This window comes from Electrona antarctica (genome assembly GCF_951216825.1).
Source record: "Electrona antarctica genome assembly, chromosome: 12".
NCBI classification, from domain to species: domain Eukaryota; kingdom Metazoa; phylum Chordata; class Actinopteri; order Myctophiformes; family Myctophidae; genus Electrona; species Electrona antarctica.
The window spans coordinates 36742165-36760920 of record NC_136793.1 but is presented as its reverse complement, the minus strand read 5'-3'; the positions used below and the strand labels follow the sequence as shown (position 1 = coordinate 36760920).

General features: G+C 42.8%; 1 protein-coding gene across 4 annotated transcripts; it reads left to right on the top strand.

Annotated features, from left to right (window-relative positions):
* Nucleotides 1–697: 697 nt before the first annotated feature.
* Nucleotides 698–18526, top strand: add2 (adducin 2 (beta)). Of its 4 annotated transcripts, XM_079515798.1 has the most exons (15): nucleotides 698–879; nucleotides 5694–5897; nucleotides 6918–7059; nucleotides 7793–7944; nucleotides 8278–8358; nucleotides 8774–8923; nucleotides 9624–9767; nucleotides 9903–10001; nucleotides 11125–11301; nucleotides 11478–11729; nucleotides 13634–13747; nucleotides 13985–14071; nucleotides 14816–14942; nucleotides 16127–16210; nucleotides 17168–18526. In XM_079515798.1, the coding sequence occupies exons 2-15, from the start codon at nucleotides 5748–5750 to the stop codon at nucleotides 17434–17436; spliced, it is 2028 nt and encodes a 675-aa protein (XP_079371924.1). In that variant the 5' UTR covers nucleotides 698–879; nucleotides 5694–5747; the 3' UTR covers nucleotides 17437–18526. The 4 variants fall into 4 exon arrangements, with proteins under 4 accessions (XP_079371924.1, XP_079371923.1, XP_079371921.1 ...); XM_079515797.1 differs by lacking the exon at nucleotides 16127–16210 and having other exon boundaries at nucleotides 17171–18526; XM_079515795.1 differs by lacking the exon at nucleotides 16127–16210.
* Nucleotides 18527–18756: the final 230 nt, after the last annotated feature.

Sequence of the window (18756 nt, the reverse complement as noted above, 5' to 3'; positions counted from 1 at the left end):
CCAGGAGTGTTGCGGTGAATCTTTATCAATTTTACCATCTCAGTAGCAAAAAGCATATCGGCACATAAATATTGATTGGTTCATATAATCTTAACGTTGTAGGCCTATACTTGTAGTGTTCATATAATCTTAACTTTGTAGGCCTACTTGTGTTCATAATTCACACGGATATATAGCTACCATTTAATATACCGTGACATAAAATAAGGACTCAGGGTTGGGAGTGGGACCAAATGGATTCATTTACTTTCTCCGTCTGCACATGTCCCTATAAAACAGCAGATGGCGCCAACGTAATGCAATTCATAACGCCAGTAGCCTAATGTGAGTTAGTATCAGTCTATGGTTAGTATACGTAACGTATGTATTGCCTAAAGTATACAAATAAATATAGATAATTCTCAAAATCTGTAAACCTTCGCTGGGAAACGGGCTAATAAGGCTATATTATGTGTAAAGCATTTAATCGCATACACCCAGGCCCAGCAGCATGTATTTATGTATGTTGATGTTATTGTTTGTTGGATTGTGGAAAGGGGAAACTGATGGGGTTGGAGCCGGGGGGCGTTTTAAGTAGCGCAGGTGGCGGTTACCACGGTCTAAATGACGGCAGGCGTGGCAGTGGGTTGGTCCATACTCCAGACCAGTGATGAAAAACATCAAAGTGATATAGACTTGGTATCATCCGAGCCAGGCCGTCAATATTGTTCCTGCAAAAGCGAATTCCCGGAGTCAAACGTAAATATTTTCTAAGCCATTGATTGGTTTGATCATCAGCCGAGTCGGAGCCGACCCTGTGTCTCGGTGTTGGAAAAGGACAGTGGGTGTGACGCGCACCCACAAAGGACAAGACAACGAGAATGCGTTTATTGCGCTGAGGTATGATATAATTATTATTTATCATAATTGTTCCTAAATTAAGATGTAGGGGCATCAATATATACATATGCTCTCTTTGGTCATTGCCTACGCGTGCACGAGCCTATACGTCTTGTGCGCATATTGTCATGATGCTATAACAAGATTGATTGATGCACATATTAGCCTATTATAGATAGATTCCCTTTCGAAACCTTATAGCCATATTTAGCCTACAGTCATTTATTTAATTTATATAAATGACTGCACCGATAGAATAGGCCTACTGTACTGAGCGTTCGATCTGCCTCGATCGCTCATGGCCTGCATTTTATTGGACATGTTGGTTAATTTTATATGTCTTGAATCTGCAGAGGAAGGCCCATAATAACCATAATGGTCGTTCTCACACGACATGCCCAATATTGCGCTGTTTATGTAGGCCTGCCGATTGAGCTGACGAGCTTATGACGGAACAGTAACAGTAGCCAATGCTTTCTCTATGGTTCTGGCGAATAAGTTGAATGTATACTGCCTTGCCTTGGTTAGCCTACTACAGTATAGCGGCGACATTGCAGGCCTATTTTTTAAAGCATCTTCGCTGTATCAAACGATGTCACGACTTGGGGCTTAGGCCTATAGCCTAAGCATGGAGGCATAATATGTTGCGTATATAGGCTAACTTTAACCGTATATAGTCTATATTATGTATTTATATTTATGCTGATAGGCTACTAATCGGTTGAAACGAGTCGGGCATCTATGGCTCGACAGCTTGCTCAATGGGTTGGGTGGCCATTAGCAGATCAACCGCTGGGTGCTGATGTTGTTGCTATGACACCATGCCAACCTCGGGCCAGATGATGGAGTGTCTCCAGAAAGTAGGATCAGAGGCACAGGCTGTTCCTCTGATCAGCCTGTGAAGTGATAAAAGTGAAAACGAATCTAGAAATTGTGAATAACATTGTGCTGCAGTTTCAAGAATATGGGCTATATTGCAAGGGGGGGAAATATGGACTGTAGCGTAGCTTTGACACATTTAATTGGCCTACATCGCCCATTGATCCTCAACAATATAGTCTTTAAAATGTTAAAGACTAACATGAAGCAGCTTCAATGAATTTGAAATGAACACACATCGACAAGACCTATAGTGCAGCTATAGTGATTCATTTAATATATATATTTCAAATAGAAAGGCTTGTTTAAAAGATATATATAATGAATCAATTCTAATTCATGACTACTTTATAGACTAAAGATTATAGTTCCCCCCGCCCTTTGGGATGTTTGGCCATCCCTCTAGACCAGGGGTGCGTGCACCCCTTCTGGTGCATGACATGAAAAGGGCAATGGCGGTTGTATGGTGTTATTTTACACAAACGGCAAAGTTGTAAGGAGATGAATAGAGCAGCTGCAGGAGTATACAGCAGCTGCCTCAGTGCAGTGACATTCTGTGATTATTTGCCATAATCATATTAAAAAATGTATCATTTTCTTCAGCTACGTCAGAGGGTAACAGGGAGTGCACGGCCAAAACATTTTGGGTAGCGCTGCTCTAGACGGAGAACATCACAAGAGCATAATCCAGCTAATGCATGGGAAATTCTGGGTAATGGATTTGATGATGTGTAATGTGAAATAAATTAGTGTTGAGAGCTGTATCAAAACATGGCTCACTGCATTTGTATATCAGACTAACACAGGCCTATATGAATAACACTGTTGCCCCACATGGCACATGGACTTGGTTGTGCTCATCCCATCCTAACTCCTGGATCTCCCTAACCGGGCCTGAAGAGTTGCATGCTTGCTCTAGTGTTCCAGAGTCTACTATTAGGAATTAGTCTGGATTAATGAAGAGGTATGTTGGCTTAATGAGGCTAGGCTGATACTAGTTTTCAGCTTTGAATATTAATTTTCAGGCTGCAGCTTTAAACAAATTCTTCAACAGAACACATGGAAGTCAAGTGAGATAAATATTTGTTTATTGAATGGTTGTTTTAACCACTGGGTCACAGTGTCATCCAACTCAAACTTCATAAGCCCCTACACAGCCTGTTCAAGGTGAGAAAGTAGTAACGTTATTCCGCCTCATTGTTCTGTAGACTATTAGAAGGCATAGACAGAATTGGGGGGAGGGGGCATTGTTGTTCTGCTGTAGTCGCAGAGCTGAACCCATCAGTGTAAATGGGACACCCAGCAGGGTGGGAAGGATGTTTCATCGTTAAACCAGACTTTAGCAAAATGTTACCAGAATTTCGCTGTATTCGAATTTCATTTGCAAACGTATGTTTGCATTAAGTAATTACTAGCAGCAAAGTACAACTTCTATATACATATGCAAAACTTATATATTCATATGAGTTGGGGTGAGTACAAAGAACAGACTGCTGCTATATTGCGATGATGAAGACTGAGTACATTTCTTAGCATTTGAAATGAGTGGTAAAACTTTCTGCATTAGATGTAACTAGATGTAATCAATGCTGACTTGTTATAAAGTGCTTGCATGATTAGTTAGCAGTGGTTGACTACCCATTGTGGCATTAACTAATGGAGCCAAGAAAAATCAATGCAGAACTACTTTTGTAATTATATTCCGGTCTGTCTGGCTGGTTGAACCGTCTGCCCTCAAACACAGAGAGGGAGAGCCCTGCTGACTGACTGTTCACTGGAAGTGGGTACATTTACAACAATCAATATATCCATACACAAGTAGAGATGCAGAGATAATGTGCTCTCGGAAATGCCACTCATGCACTCACCCATTTCCTTCCTCGCTAATCTCCAACATCAAATATGACTGTATCTTCAGAGATATCAATTAATATGATTCTAAGGATAGCAAAAGGCACAATGATGAAGTTTCTTTCTTGGTGATGCCAAGAACTGGTGAATCCAATTAACTAGGCCTACCTGATAGATTAGAAAACGACACCATCAAATCTATAGGGTTAATTGAACTCAGAGCGATTGTACATTTTTACACTCAAGCTTTAAAAAGCATGCAGATTGCAGACTGTTTTGTGGAGACGTGGTCTTCCTGGTGCCCTTGGGAGACACTGAGGATAGGGTGCAAATTCCCTTGATTCTCTATTGTGGGTTCCATATTTATTGTAAAAAATATATATAAAGTTGCACTGACAGTGAGATGTCTATATAATGATGCAAACAATTCTTTAATGATGTTTTTAAAAAGAAAAGGATGTATAGGTGGAGGAGGTGAGTGAGGGAGAAGGAGGAGGGCAGGATGCCAGACCTTGAGTCATTATGATGCTCTCTGGAGAGAGACTGTCTGCTGCATCTCAGCAGCTGGGGCTCTTTTCTGGCACGCACGCACGCACGCACGAACGCACGCACGCACGCACGCACGCTCTCAGATTGCTGGTGGACAAACACATATGCACACATACAAGTATGTGTCTCTCACACTTGCACTCACTCGCACACTTAAACATGCTAACTCACAGATACATACTGTAACTCACATACCCATTCACTCAAATAGTTAAGCACATACACAAATACATGTACTGTATGCTTACTTGTGAATATATCTATATCCATATATTCATATCCATATATCGCTCAAATTGTTGCAACACGCACACCCCTCCACTGTTTCAAAGACAAATATTGTACTTTTGAATCCATAACATTTCTAGACATCCCCAGGACACAAACCATACATTTTAACCCTAATTTTGGGGTGAAATGTCAAAATTTCAATACAGCAATTCATTGATAAAAAAAAGATTGTAATTTGTATTTTTGATTGCATTTTTAAAAGCATGTACTTTTAATACTTAAATATTTGTAAAAACATGTACTCCAGTACTGCAAATTTGACAGAGCATCTATCACTTTGACTCCGGGGAACTTGGCTTGAGTACTTTGTCCACCACTGGGTATTTGCCAAGTACATTACTACACATACTGTGCCAGTGTGCCTGGCATTTGTCCTCCCAATTGCCATTGGGTCGATGCTGGAGTATTTCAATGAAACAAGTTGTGGCAGTTGATGTGCGGGACCACAGAGGAGGGGGTGTGGCAGGTGTTGGGCCTTATCTACTGAGTGCAGAGTGTGTGTATTACTTTGTGTGTGTGTGTGTGTGTGTGTGTGTGTGTGTGTGTGTGTGTGTGTGTGTGTGTGTGTGTGTGTGTGTGTGTGTGTGTGTGTGTGTGTGTATGTGCGAGCGCGCGCGCGTGCGTGCGTGCGAGAGACATTCGGTAACTCCTCCTCACTTAAGGCTACATCACTGGCTAACTTCCTGCCAGTGTTTCTAATGTCAGAGTATTTGAGCTCTTAATACTAATGCAGCAATTTCCACTAAGACTTCACAGAGCCCCACACACACACACACACACACACACACACACACACACACACACACACACACACACACACACACACACACACACACACACACACACACACACACACACACACACCAGCAGCAGCAGACAGTTATCTGTGAAATACAATATCTCTAATGTATGTGAGGGCAGCAGGGAGGGTTTGTTACGCTGCTACTGTTGTAGATTCATATATTGACTGTGTGGTTGGAGGTGGACTACTGAATGTTCTATGTATTTTGTATTTTAAAAACAGGGGTAGTTATTTTTAATAGCAATATAAATGTGGATGCTGCACAGAAAAATCTAACAATTTTTTTTACTGTGTGTTTATGTTATGTGGTGTGCTGATTAGTCCAGACATACAGTACACACAAACTTTGTGCACCTAACTCTCTGTTTTCAAATTATTTTGAAACACCTTTTTGGAAACACCATTGGTTGATTATCTGCCATTTCCCCCTCTCTCCTTGCAGGTCTCTCCCCACCCAATCCCTGGACCTGAGGCACACACTGTGACGTGATACAAAATGAGTAAGTCCCCCTCCCCCAAGGGCACGCCGGTGCAGCTCAGCCCCAGCGATGGGGTCCCCGAGGGGCTTCCATCCCCTCAGCACTCCACGCCCGGTTCCGGGAGCCAGCAGAACAAGAAACGGATCTCCAGCCTGCTGCAGAGCCCGGTGAGAGAGATGAGAGAGAGAGAGAGAGAGAGAGAGAGAGAGAGAGAGAGAGAGAGTGTGAGTGAGTGAGTGAGTGAGTGAGTGAGTGAGTGAGTGAGTGAGTGAGTGAGTGAGTGAGTGAGTGAGTGTTTTTGTGGAGGTTGCAGAGATAAGCTACTGTGAAGGAGATAAAAGAAGACTTGTTTGTTACGGTACTGCTCTGTCACTCACTTGTCACTGTCGTGTCTACAACTTCACTGTGTTTACATTCACACTGTCATTTCCCTTGCTCTCTCTCTGCTCTCTCTCTATCTCTCATTTACACTTTTTTACGCCTCTGTCTTTTTCCCTCAACCTCCCTACCCATAACTTTTCCCGTACGAACTCCTGTGTCTCTCTGCTGGTAATCTCACCCCAACATCCTCTCGTTTTCTCTCCCTCCCATCTTCTCTCTCCCCACTCTCTCTCTCTCTCTCCTGCTCATTCGAGTTTGTTCGTTCCCTCCCTCCCTCTCTATCCCATCACTCTCTCTCGTCCCTTCCCCCTCAGTAGATTCCCATAGATATGATTATCTCCCCAGTGCAGATTTAATCTGCACTCAATCACCACTTGACAGCTTGGACTGCAGACAGGGTACAAAGCAAGAATCCTGACTGAGTGCTCATTTGACTCAGAGTGTAGAAGTGGTCCCTTACTGTTCACAGTGTGTGTACGGTTGTTTATCTGCAATTCTGCATGGTGCGAGAGCCGTGGAGGGGGGGGGGGGGGGGGGGGGGGGGGGGGGGGGGGGTTTGGGGTGAAAGAGCACACTTTGTGGAGGAGAGAGGGTGACTCATTTAAGTGTTTGACTTGCCTCCGCTTCTGTAGGAGTACAGGCTGTACTCAGTACTCCTACAGACTACTGTAGTAATAGTAGTGTGTGTGTGTGTGTGTGTGTGTGTGTGTGTGTGTGTGTGTGTGTGTGTGTGTGTGTGTGTGTGTGTGTGTGTGTGTGTGTGTGTGTGTGTGTGTGTGTGTGTGTGTGTGCGTGCATGCGTGCAGTCCTTCAGAGAGGAGCTTGACGTGCTGATCCAGGAACAGATGAAGAAAGGAGGAAGTTCGTCTAACCTGTGGGCTCTCAGGCAGCTGGCTGACTACATGGCCTCCCACGGCTCCCCAGCCGCCCTGCCCGTCTCACCATCCAGTAGGCTACACAATAAAACTGTTACACCTTATCATTTTATGTCCATTAAACACATGAACCCTATTTTGGGCATGTCATTAAGACAACAAATGTTCAAAGGTTTTCATAAATGTTCACAAATAATTTAAACGTTCGCAATGCACCATGATGCGATGCTTTGCGAGCGTGTACATTCCTGTCTGTTCTTTGCAGAGCGAAACTGAGCGAAGTTTAAAAGAATGCTTAATAGGTGAAAAGCAAAATGTTCTACAAAGAAGAGACAAATAAAGAAACCTAATTACACAGGGTGTAATTAGTGTGTGTAATCCCTGTGTAATGCAACATAACCCTTTCAAATAATATTAATGCGGAAAAAAAATTATGTTCCTACACACGACACACACACACACACACACACACACACACACACACACACACACACACACACACACACACACACTGACTGTACACAATTACTGACAGTCTTTTCCACGCTCAAAAGGACAGCACTCTTTACACCCATTAAAAAGTATGCTCCCGCCTGCAAAATCACAACAAATGGCAAATTATCAATTTCTCATTAATATATGCGCATGGGGGGGGAATTGCACCACTCAGTTCACACGGGTGTGATTTTTCTTTAATTCTCTCCTTTCTATTCTCCTTGTCCTTCTGTCTGTCTGTCTGTCTGTCTGTCTGTCTGTCTGTCTGTCTGTCTGTCTGTCTGTCTGTCTCGTCCTTCTCCCTGCCACAGACATGATGACGGTGTCTCCCATAAACGACCTGCAGGCCGTTGAGCCAGGCAGCATGGTGAAAGGGGAGAGGTTGATGCGCTGTAAGCTGGCCAGTGTTCACCGTCTGCTGGACCTGTACGGCTGGTCTCAGTTCAGCCGCGCCTGCCTCACTGTCAGTACCATGCAAGTTCATATTTCCTTTCCATGCATGTATGCAATCTATGCAATTCAAAACTATTTCAAACTGACAGATACAATCATATTATTATTATATCGTTATATAGATGAATTTCACTTAACATAAATGCTATGCTATATTTCTCCATCTCTATTTTATGTCCTTATACAGTCAGTAATCCATCCACATTTAGTTTGACACTTTCAGAGTTAAATGTAGTCTACAGATTGTCTGTCTGTCTGTCTGTCTGTCTGTCTGTCTGTCTGTCTGTCTGTCTGTCTGTCTGTCTGACTGACTGTCTGACTGACTGACTGTGTTATCTGGCAGTTGCGTGTAAGTAAGGAACAGGAGCACTTCCTTGTTGTACCAGATGGTCTGACCTACAGTGAGGTCACAGCATCCAGTCTGGTGAGTACATTTTCTCACACACCCACTGTACTGTAATTTAGTCATCAAGTACAATAGCACCAATTTTGTTGGCTGGGTTGACGAGACTTTTACATAATTTATATCAGTTAAAATAAGCCAGGAACAATGTGGTTTCATGTCTAACACACAACATGTCTGCCAGGGTCCATTGGTATACAGTATAATAGCAAATGTTGGTACAAACTAGACGTATATCCAGTAACAACTTCCCATTAGTACTGGGTTCAGCATCTGCGGTGTCTTTTAATCCATTTGTAGGAGGATCATTATGGTCTATCTACTTTACATTTAATATAGCTGAAACTTTAAATATCTAATTTAGGAACTAGGCTACTATACTAGACTCTGCTGAATGTCACAGGCTTCTAGTTCTGACTAGTTATTTATGTCCCAGGTGAAGGTGAACATTTTGGGTGAGGTGGTGGACAGAGGCAGCACCACCCTGGGAGTGGACTTGGAGAAGTTCAGCCTTCACTCAGCCATCTACTCTGCCCGGCCAGACGTCCGCTGTTTGCTACACCTTCAAACCCCGGCCACTGCCGCTGTGAGTCAACATTTACATACCCTAGTATACACAATCAGGCATGAGTTGGTGTGGGAATGACCCAATTAGCGGCTGGATTTAGTACAGAGGCACTGGTACGGTGCAACCAAAGTATGAATTTATTCACCACAGGAAAATACACACATTTTTGATAATGCACAAATGAAACACACCTAACAAATAGGTGTTCGAATTCCCCAAGAAAGATTCCCCAAGAATTTGTACATGCTCAGAGTTAAAAGGGCATGAAAACCTAGGCCATTTGTTTGTATTTGTTTACTTATACAGGTTGAAAACTGCAGAAGGTTAAAAACAAGTCCCTGATAAGCAACACAGATGCAATGAATAATGTGTGTGTGAGATTTAGGTGTACCAATTAGTATTAATAACCCATTATTAAGGCAGCTGCATTGCGTACATCATGGTGTACTATAAGGCCAAGCTTATGCAGCTTGCCATGTTTTTACCCATCTGAATTAAAAAACAACTTACAAAATGGTTTCATGCTGCTATAACTTGACGCTGAGGGTTTTAGCGTATGCCTGCCAACCACCCGAGTGGAGAGGAAATGTCAACAGTTTAGACTGTGGTTGCATTGGCCATTACCTAGACTTGAACGTGTGTAAAATGAACAGACATAAAGTAGGCCATCCCCATAATAACAGCTCTGACTGGCTGTCCACCTCCTTCATCTGTACAGGTGTCAGCCATGAAAAGCGGCCTACTGCCGCTTTCTCACGAGGCTCTGCTGGTGGGGGATGTCACCTACTACGATTACAATGGCCTGATGGAGGACGAGGAGGACAGGGTGGAACTACAGAAGAGGCTGGGGCCCACCTGCAAGGTATGAGAGTTATGGAACTCTCACATTTAATATCAGAGTAGGTGTTATGTTTTCATTGACTTCTTAATAGCCATTTATGGACTTTTAAAGAATAGAAATGGCCTGAACTTCGGCCATTTTCTACTTGTAACTTAGGTTCTGGTGCTGAGGAACCATGGTATCGTGGCTCTTGGGGAGTCAGTGGAGGAGGCATTCTACACCATCTACCACATTCAGGCTGCCTGCCAGATACAGGTACTGGTACATATTATACACACACTTGGATGCACACATTCTTGAACATGCATACGCATTATGCACATTATAGATACACATAGTATTTGTGCGTGCACAAGCACACACACACCGATATTGCGGAGGTCGGCGTGAGGACAACTAGTTTCAACTCGCTTCCAAATTAAGACTGACTGGAACAATCTTCCCCTTTCTCTCAGATCTGTTACCTCTCCTAGCCGCTTCAGGACTTCCCTGTATTCACACCTCAAAACAACCTGTTCAGGCTACTAACACTGCCTGTACTGCTGTTTATTTCTGACTCCTGTTGAAGTCACTATACTGTACTCTCAAGTCTAGAGAGAGTTGGGGGGATGGGGGAGTGGGTGGGAGAGGATGAGCAAGCTAACTGTATCTGTACATGTCTGTATTTGTGTAACTGCACTGTACTGTATGTAATGCTCTAAAATGAGATGCTGCATCTCAAGGGGCTATCCTTTCAATAAAATCTGACCAAATTCTAAGCAAGCATAGCAGCAGCAGACAACATGGGGCACAAATTCGCACAATCAATGAAAATCAATTTGGCAAAAATAATCGACCTTTGATGTCTTCAATCACGTAGTAATCCATAATCAAGGGCGGACGCTGTTGTGGACTGGAGTTTGCTGGCCCAGAAAGGTGAACTCCTCAGGATACAACTGTTGTAGCTCCTCCAGGGACTGACTTCCTTCCACACAAGTTTCTGGGGTGAAGAAAAACAAATCTGCCGCATTCCAGAAATAGCAAATAACAACAAAAGCACAATGATAGTGTCAGGCATAAGGCATGACCAATCAATCTATGCAGGCACAGAGGGACAAACTAGACAGTGCCAGCTAGTGGCTATGGAAAGCTAAATAGGAAAAGGCGAATCATACAAACATTACATCCACTGCCATATTTCACAAAATGTAATGCAGTGATTGCATCCACATTATGTTATGTTATGTTATGTAATGAGCAATGACGCTACAAAATTGGTTAAAAAGCCTACCCAGGCCCACCCGTGGATACACCCCTGCTCTCCGGTGCATCAGTTACCAACAGAAATATGAATCAAAGGTGACTGTAACCCAGTAACTGTAATGCTGTGTTCTGTCAGGTGTCCGCGTTGTGCTGCGCAGGTGGGGAACAGAACCTTATCCTTCTGGATCGAACCACCCACAGACCTAACCCAGCCGGTACGGTGGGCTGGGCTGGCTCTACCTTCGGCCCCCTACACAAGAGCCGTCTAGGGGAGCATGAGTTTGAAGCCCTTATGAGAACACTGGATAACCTGGTAGGTCATAGAATATGTTTTACATCCATTTCTGCTCGTTCATGCTTCACAGCCAGCTCCACACATATTGTACATGTACATACTTCAACATCGTGCTGCAAAATCTATTTCCCCTTTTGGGACAATGAAGAATTGATCTAGAAAGTGAACTTCCCCACCCTGACTCACCACTGTAGGGCTACCGTACTGGTTATGCATACCGTTTCCCTGTGCTGCTGGAGCGCACGCGGATACGGAGAGAGGTGGAGATCCCTGCCACCGTCTCGGGCTTCCACCAGTTTGATGAGGACAGCGGAGGCCAACTGGCTCTGAGGCAGCACCCGTTTGCCCAACGGCAGCAGCAGGAGAGGACCCGCTGGCTCAACACCCCCAATACCTACCAGAAAGTCAACCAGGACCAGGACAGCCCAGGATACCAGCGTACCACTGTGAGATGCTGAGGTTGGAGGGAGGGGGAGGATTGGGCTGAGAATGGTGTTGAGACAGATAGTTGGGAAGCTGACAGGAAAGACACAGAAGGAAAGGACTGATGCCAGACTTGGGTTTGATGCAGATCCCAATTAACTGGTTAATGGGGTCCTGGAATTATTTTCACAATAATTTTTGCTCTTCTGTTTTTTTTTTACTAATCAATTGAAAAAATCTGGAATTGATCAAAGTTTTAACATTTAACAAAATATGCAAAATGTAAATGACACATTATGACGTAAATTTTCCCTTCATTGTCAATGCGTTTACAAAACAAACATTGAGCTAAAAACAAACATTAAACCCGTGTATAGAAGGGGCTGGCGCCCCTCAAAAATTAAAAATCACACCCGTGTGAAGTGAGGGGCGCTAATATATTAAAGTCTAACTCATGTTGATTAGGTGATGTAATGGTGATGTAAAACAAACAGTACAAACAAACATTAAACGCCATTAACAATAAAGAGACAATATGACCTAAATAACACATTATGACCCTTTTTTCCCTTTATTGTCAATGCGTTTACAAAACAAACATTGAACTAAAGACAAACATTAAACCTGTGTATAGGAGGGGCTGGCGCCACTCGAAAATTAGATGATCTGCAAGCTCACATTGCTGATATCCATACAGAGTATACAGAGAATATGTTAGTGCTATTATTATGGAGATGCCCTGTGAGCTTGTAGATCTATTTTTGAACATTTTTTAAATGTTCTCTTACATGCCAAAAATATTGAGAGGTTGAAAGTGGTTAAAAATCAGGACACATAATTACATAATTGCCAATGCGTGAAATAATCAAGTACAAATACAGCAGCACCAATTTGAATTGGTCTGGCTGCAGAAAGGATTTGATCTTGACCCAGTAATGGTGTGCATACAGCATGCGTACAATATAGATGGAATATAATGGAACAAGAGGACGGGGCAGGATTAATGAGCTGTGGTTTTATTTAGGGTGGAGGAGAGATGGTTGAGCCATGGGATGGAGGGCGGGGCGGAATTAGGGAAGAAGGCAGGCAGAGCCAGAGAGCACAGGTGGCGTAAACTAAACATTCATCGTTAGCTTTCTCTCCCTCAAACATACCTCTGAATCTTTTTTTTATATTTAGAAAATTGGATGCAATTTCAGCTGGTTTCACTAGAATCGTCGTGGTGACACATTATTCAACCAAGGTCATGTGATTACCATCTCAAATATGCAATCTCCTTTGTGGCGTTTAGATGCTGAAGCAGCCTCTCCTCGCTCTGTGGAAATAATTGTCATGGTGGATGGTTTTGTTGTAATGTGTCAGCCCCTCTAGGGAATAGGCCTACAGCAGAGCTGCCAAGCATGGAGTCCTTTATTCAGACAAAACAAAAGCGAAGACCCTCGTGTTACATCATCGGGTGGAGGTGGAGACTAGCACCCCCCCCCCCCCCCCCCCCCCATACCTCCCACACTGACTGCACAGCCTCTTGTCTTCTCTCTCTGCATTGCAGGGGAAAGCTTGTTGTCCTTGACTGCAGTGCACGCTTCTGCCCTCTGGTGGTTGAGTGCCTCAGTATTAATCACCAGTGGACAATTTACAACACCAAATAAATTATATTACTGTATATATAGGCATTTGTAAAATGAAAAGAGATAGGACATGCACATCCCAACCCCGAAGTTGGGCAGGTGCTGAGCAAAAAAACATGTAAAAACATGTTGGGCTCCAATTGAAAAACGTGTGAAAAACGTAAGTGTTTCTAACGTTTTATGCTAGCACTCTTCATCAGACAAAAATTATATACACACACACACGCGCGCGTGCACGCACACACACACACACACACACACACACACACACGCTTAATGTCTCTCCCCTTCCCTCTCAGTGGCTGAAGACAGAGGAGATGACACAGGCTGGGAGCACGTCCATCAAAATGGAGACAAACCAGTTTGTCCCGCTTTTCACCAACCCTCAAGAGGTGCTGGAGACACGAAACAAGGTAGGAAGTCTGCCCTCATCCTCATTAATAAATAATAACCATAATAATAACCTTTATATGCATGTGCTATAATACTCATACACTTGCCCATATGCCTTCTGTTCTATTGGATTGTTATATTGTCCATATGCTTGGAAAATTTAGGTTTATGCTTTCCAGCAAAGAAAGTCCCATTTTGGACCATAGTCTTCTATGAACATTACTTTATTTATCCTTGTTTTCGATCTCTGTTCTCAGATTCGGCAGCAGAATCGTCAGGATATGAAGACTGCAGGACCCCAGTCTCAAGTCTTAGCCAGTGTCATAACTGAGGATAGTCCTCCGGTAATATCCACCTATTGTAGCAGTGATACTGTACCTGAGAGGATGGGGTTTTTTGTATTCATGATGATTATACTGATCTACAAGGTAATAGATACAGCTGAAAATGAATGGAATAGCTGTGTCCATTACAGTGATAATACCTGACAGTGTTCATGGATAGAATAGTAATAAAGGGCCTCACACTGACTCTTTGTGGATTAACGTCCCTCTTCATCACAGAGATCAGATTATACTGTATACATACTAAAATGCAAGCATATAATTGCAAATTGTACAATAAACACATTACCTCACTAGCATTTGCCACTTTCCACACTAGCATGTCACTGCTTGCACCTGTATGGGTGACTAGTGACAAATAAACACTCTTGATTATTGATTGTAACCTAGCTAGGTCCATAACCTTACTGCTCTTGCTGCCTTGCATTAAGGCTATGGAACTGATTGACTGAAATGCAGACCAGCCTCTCCTCTGTAGCGAAAATAATCTTTACCTCCACTGTGCCCTCTACCGATATTGTCAAGAGAACCCTCATAGAGAAGATTTTTCCTTCGGGTGAAAAAGAATCCCTTTCTTACCCAAGAGCAGTATGGACCAGAGCTAATTCTAACCCATAAATGACAGGAGAAAGGAGCCGAGGACCAGTTATATATATACTACGTGTATTGTAGTCCATGAAAGCTTCTTTTTCTTTTAGAGTTTTTTGAGTTGTGATTTTGATTTCCCCATTTTTTCCTCCTCAGTCTCCAGTGAGTGAACCTCAACTTCCTCCAGAGCCAGAACCTCCCAACCCGTTCAATGACCTAACAGACAAGGTGTTGGATGAGTACCGTAAGGAGGTGGAAAGGAAACAGGACGGAGGTATCAATGGTATGCTTGAACCCAGTGCATCTAACTCAGCTGCTGTTGCTAACCTGAGGAATATGATCACACCTAACTCCATCTTTAATGAATGATGACTACAAAGATGCATTCAGTGCCAGTTGGTGTAACAGTCAACCACATCTTGCATCCCTATTCTGGGCATAATAGGCAAACACTCCCCAAAAATAGGCAAACGTTCAGTGAAAATGGTAGATCCATGTGATCTATCTCACAATGGGTAGCTTGTAATTGAAGCTACCCAGTTTACTATGAAAACCTGCAAAACCTCAGTCATTCCGTCCATCACGCCTCGTGACACGCTCCATATATGACCAATACAGAATTCATTCCATATGTTGATCTGACCTCATCAAACCCTGTACACTCAAGACACTGCCCCCGCTGCCACCGTTAGATCTCCATATATGGAGCTGACCTGTTCTGACATTCCGTATGTTGATGTGACCTCATCAAACCCTGTACACTCAAGACACGCTCCATATATGGCCAGACCTCATCAAACCCTGTACACTCAAGACACTCCCTATATGGCCAATACAGAATTCATTCCATATGTTGATCAGACCCCCCATGCCAAAGCGTCAGCGCTCGCCCAGCAGTCTGCCGTCACCCAGGCGGATGCGTGCACGCGACCCCTGCCTTTAGGACGAGGTCGCTTCTCTATATTAAAGTTGTGCCAGGGCGTTCCTCTTACTGTTCGCCTCACCTACACTACTGTCCATCTAAAAGAAATCTAACAAATACCAAAAGGGGTGGACTGTTGACTACGTATGCCAAAAATAATACTCTTCCACTTATACAGTATATGTGAGGTTATTTTTTTTTGTTATGGGGTTAAAATATAAATGTATTTCAATTATAGTTTTGCTGTGACACTACACTTCCTTGGGAGACGTACAAATAGAATAATTTGATTTAACTTATTTGTTAGGAATTTGTCATGAATCTTTATAGTCATCAGTCTAGATTTAAATGACCAGTGTTTTTCATGTTCTCTAACCTTAATGTGTCTTACTAGTCTTGTCTAACCGTCTTATGCACCAACTATAGCATTAACATAAAATAGCTGTCAATGCACTATTCCCTCACCCTGTCTGTCTGATCTGTGTGTGTGTGTGTGTGTGTGTGTGTGTGTGCGCGTGTGTTTGTGCGCACGTGTTTGTGAGCAGGGGAGGAGGTGGCAAACGAAGAAGAGACTTCACCTGCTACCTCCCCCACAAAGGGCCAAAGCCCTAGCAATCCCCCTCCGTCAGGTGAGGCTTGGCATGATCTATAAATCTGCCATGCTTGCCTGGCATATTGGCTATCTGACCTGGGGCTTCAGGTTGCTTTATGTCTAACATAAAAATATGTGAGACGCTGTTACTGCTCGTGATTATCATGCTTTAAATGCTCACTGACGGTCCAGTTACTCCTGTTGGCATATAGGCCTACTAGTCTTGCTATGGGATTGGAGTCTCTCCTAAATTGAACTCCAAAAGTATTTTTGCATTTGCATTGCCGATTAGAGGTATGTTGACATTGCTTTTGGAGAGACTAACTTGTAGATGGGAAATAATATATTTTTTACAACCATCATTTTAAACACGTGATCGTTACAAATGCAGTTGAACCCCTTAACCATTACCACTTGCTTGGTCACTGGATACAGAAGACGAGTTTCAACAGTATGCTGCATGGTGCAGCGAATTTAAAACTCCAGATTTGGAGATGAATATGCCTCCTACTCATGTTTTTGTGGTTATATGTTAACATTCGAGGCAAATTGATCTTCCTAGTTAAGCTGAGATGCAATATGGAGTAATATGGGTTGGTCAGCTTTGAATGGCATTTTGTGGTTGTCATAGTAGGATTATTGTTTGATGTACACTATCCATATGTCAACCCTTTGTAGTGATGTCCACATGTCTCCACACCCTGTGTGTGTTCCTCTCTCTCCCTGTCTCTGTGTCTGTCCTTTTCTGTGTTCCTCTGCACTGATTCATAGGGCACTCCTCTGGTGCTAAGGTCTTGTCTCCCTAGTAAGTATAGACAAAACAGTAAGACAACCCACCTCTCATTAAGCAAGCATGTTTGGCAAGTGAACTGCAAATGACATGTCTGGCGTGTAGCTTTTGCAGCTCCACCAGTGGAACGCATTTCATCTGATTGCTAAAGCTTGTGTTTTTCTGCCCACTTGCTATTCTCTGATCATCCTCTTGGGGGTGCAGAAGAGGTGAAGACAGACTCCCCTGCCATACAAAACGGAGGCGAGGAGGAGAAACAAACGACAGAGGAGCTGGAGAAAGGGATGAAGGCTCTCTCGACTAACGACACATCCACCCCGCCGTCCACCACCCCCCTGGCACTGACCACTAAACTACAAGGGGGCACCCCAGAGGGCTCACCCTCTAAGTCCCCCTCCAAGAAGAAAAAGAAATTCAAGGCACCGTCATTCTTGAAAAAGAGCAAGAAACAGAAAGAGAAAGCTGAGGCCTGAGGGGTGCATACTACAGACCAGACCTGGCTAAAATACTGCATGCAAATAATTCTCTGCATTTGTTTTGACTTGTTTGGAGTACGAGATGGGTGTGGTTTGTAGCATCATGGCCCTTCTAATATCTCTGGTAAGTTGACACAGAAAGTTATTTGACATTTGAATGTCATCCCTGTGGTTGTCTAACCTTCTGGTACTTGATATATATTGTCCTTTGTGGCAAATCCCACCCTGCTGACACTCCAAGGAGGTCAAATGAACAAACAGAATTATTTGCAAGTACTATTTCACTCAGGAATGATAGTTTTGACAAAACTACACCACACACACTTATCTTTGATCTCATGCTTCTGCACCACTAAATCACAGCTTAAGTGCACTCAAATCTTTTACATTTCACAAGGACGATCAGTAGCCTGAACATGTGCTTTCAGTTCAAACATTGTTTTCTACCCATTGTGTTATTTATAATTTACCATTGCAAAAGGTAAAATGGAATCTACAATAATCCTCATTCAATTGTAGGCATAATGCACTTAACATGTATATACGCATACCGATATGTTGTATTTATTCATCATCATAGGCACCCCCTGGTCCTGATTTGTCATTGTCATGAATGTTGCAGGTATATTATGCGAGCACAGGGTGCAGTACTTATAGAAGCGTATGCTGATAGACGCCGATTGTGTTCCACTGATCGAACTGAAAGCTGGTTCTGTGCAAACCTTCCAGCATATTTGTGTTATTACAACAGGAACATATAAAGGAAAGGAACAAAAAAAAACTTCACTGGCTGTCAAATACTAAATAAAGACGCTATGAATGCCACGAATACCAAACAAGGATATAAACAAAAATGAATCAGTTGCTTGTTGATGCAGTTTTGAAGCACTAAACATTCCACTTTTCTCACTTTCTTTTACAATTATGTGTATAAAATACCTCTCAACAGTTGTAATTTTTTTAAATCAGTTATGAAGTTATCAATTTGCTGATGTGTGATGTTTATGATTTAATTTATTTCAAACTAGAATGTATCAGTGAGTGTTGCAAGGTTAACATGTACCAGTCATTAAAGATCAAGTTGATTTCAAGCAATACAATTGTTCAGTTTTTTTGCCTCGTTTCCCATTGCTGGGTAATACAACCGATCTCGATCTTTATTCGGTTAATTGTGCAGCACTACATGTCATCTATTTAAATGTTGTAGCCCGTCTCTGTATTGTATACTTAATTGATTTGTACTATTTTCTTGATAATTTAGGTCACCCTGTCATGTGTTGTTGACTAGGGTTTATGCCACTTACTTTGCTCTTATAT

What these genes read in the sequence shown, in the direction of transcription:
- add2 (XM_079515798.1), top strand. Translation starts at nt 5,748, where the DNA reads ATGAGTAAGTCCCCCTCCCCCAAGGGCACGCCGGTGCAGCTCAGCCCC. An exon ending in TCAGCCGCGCCTGCCTCACT is followed by an intron (nt 7,945 to 8,277) that starts GTCAGTACCATG and finishes GTTATCTGGCAG; the next exon opens with TTGCGTGTAAGTAAGGAACA. An exon ending in TAACTGAGGATAGTCCTCCG is followed by an intron (nt 14,072 to 14,815) that starts GTAATATCCACC and finishes TTTCCTCCTCAG; the next exon opens with TCTCCAGTGAGTGAACCTCA.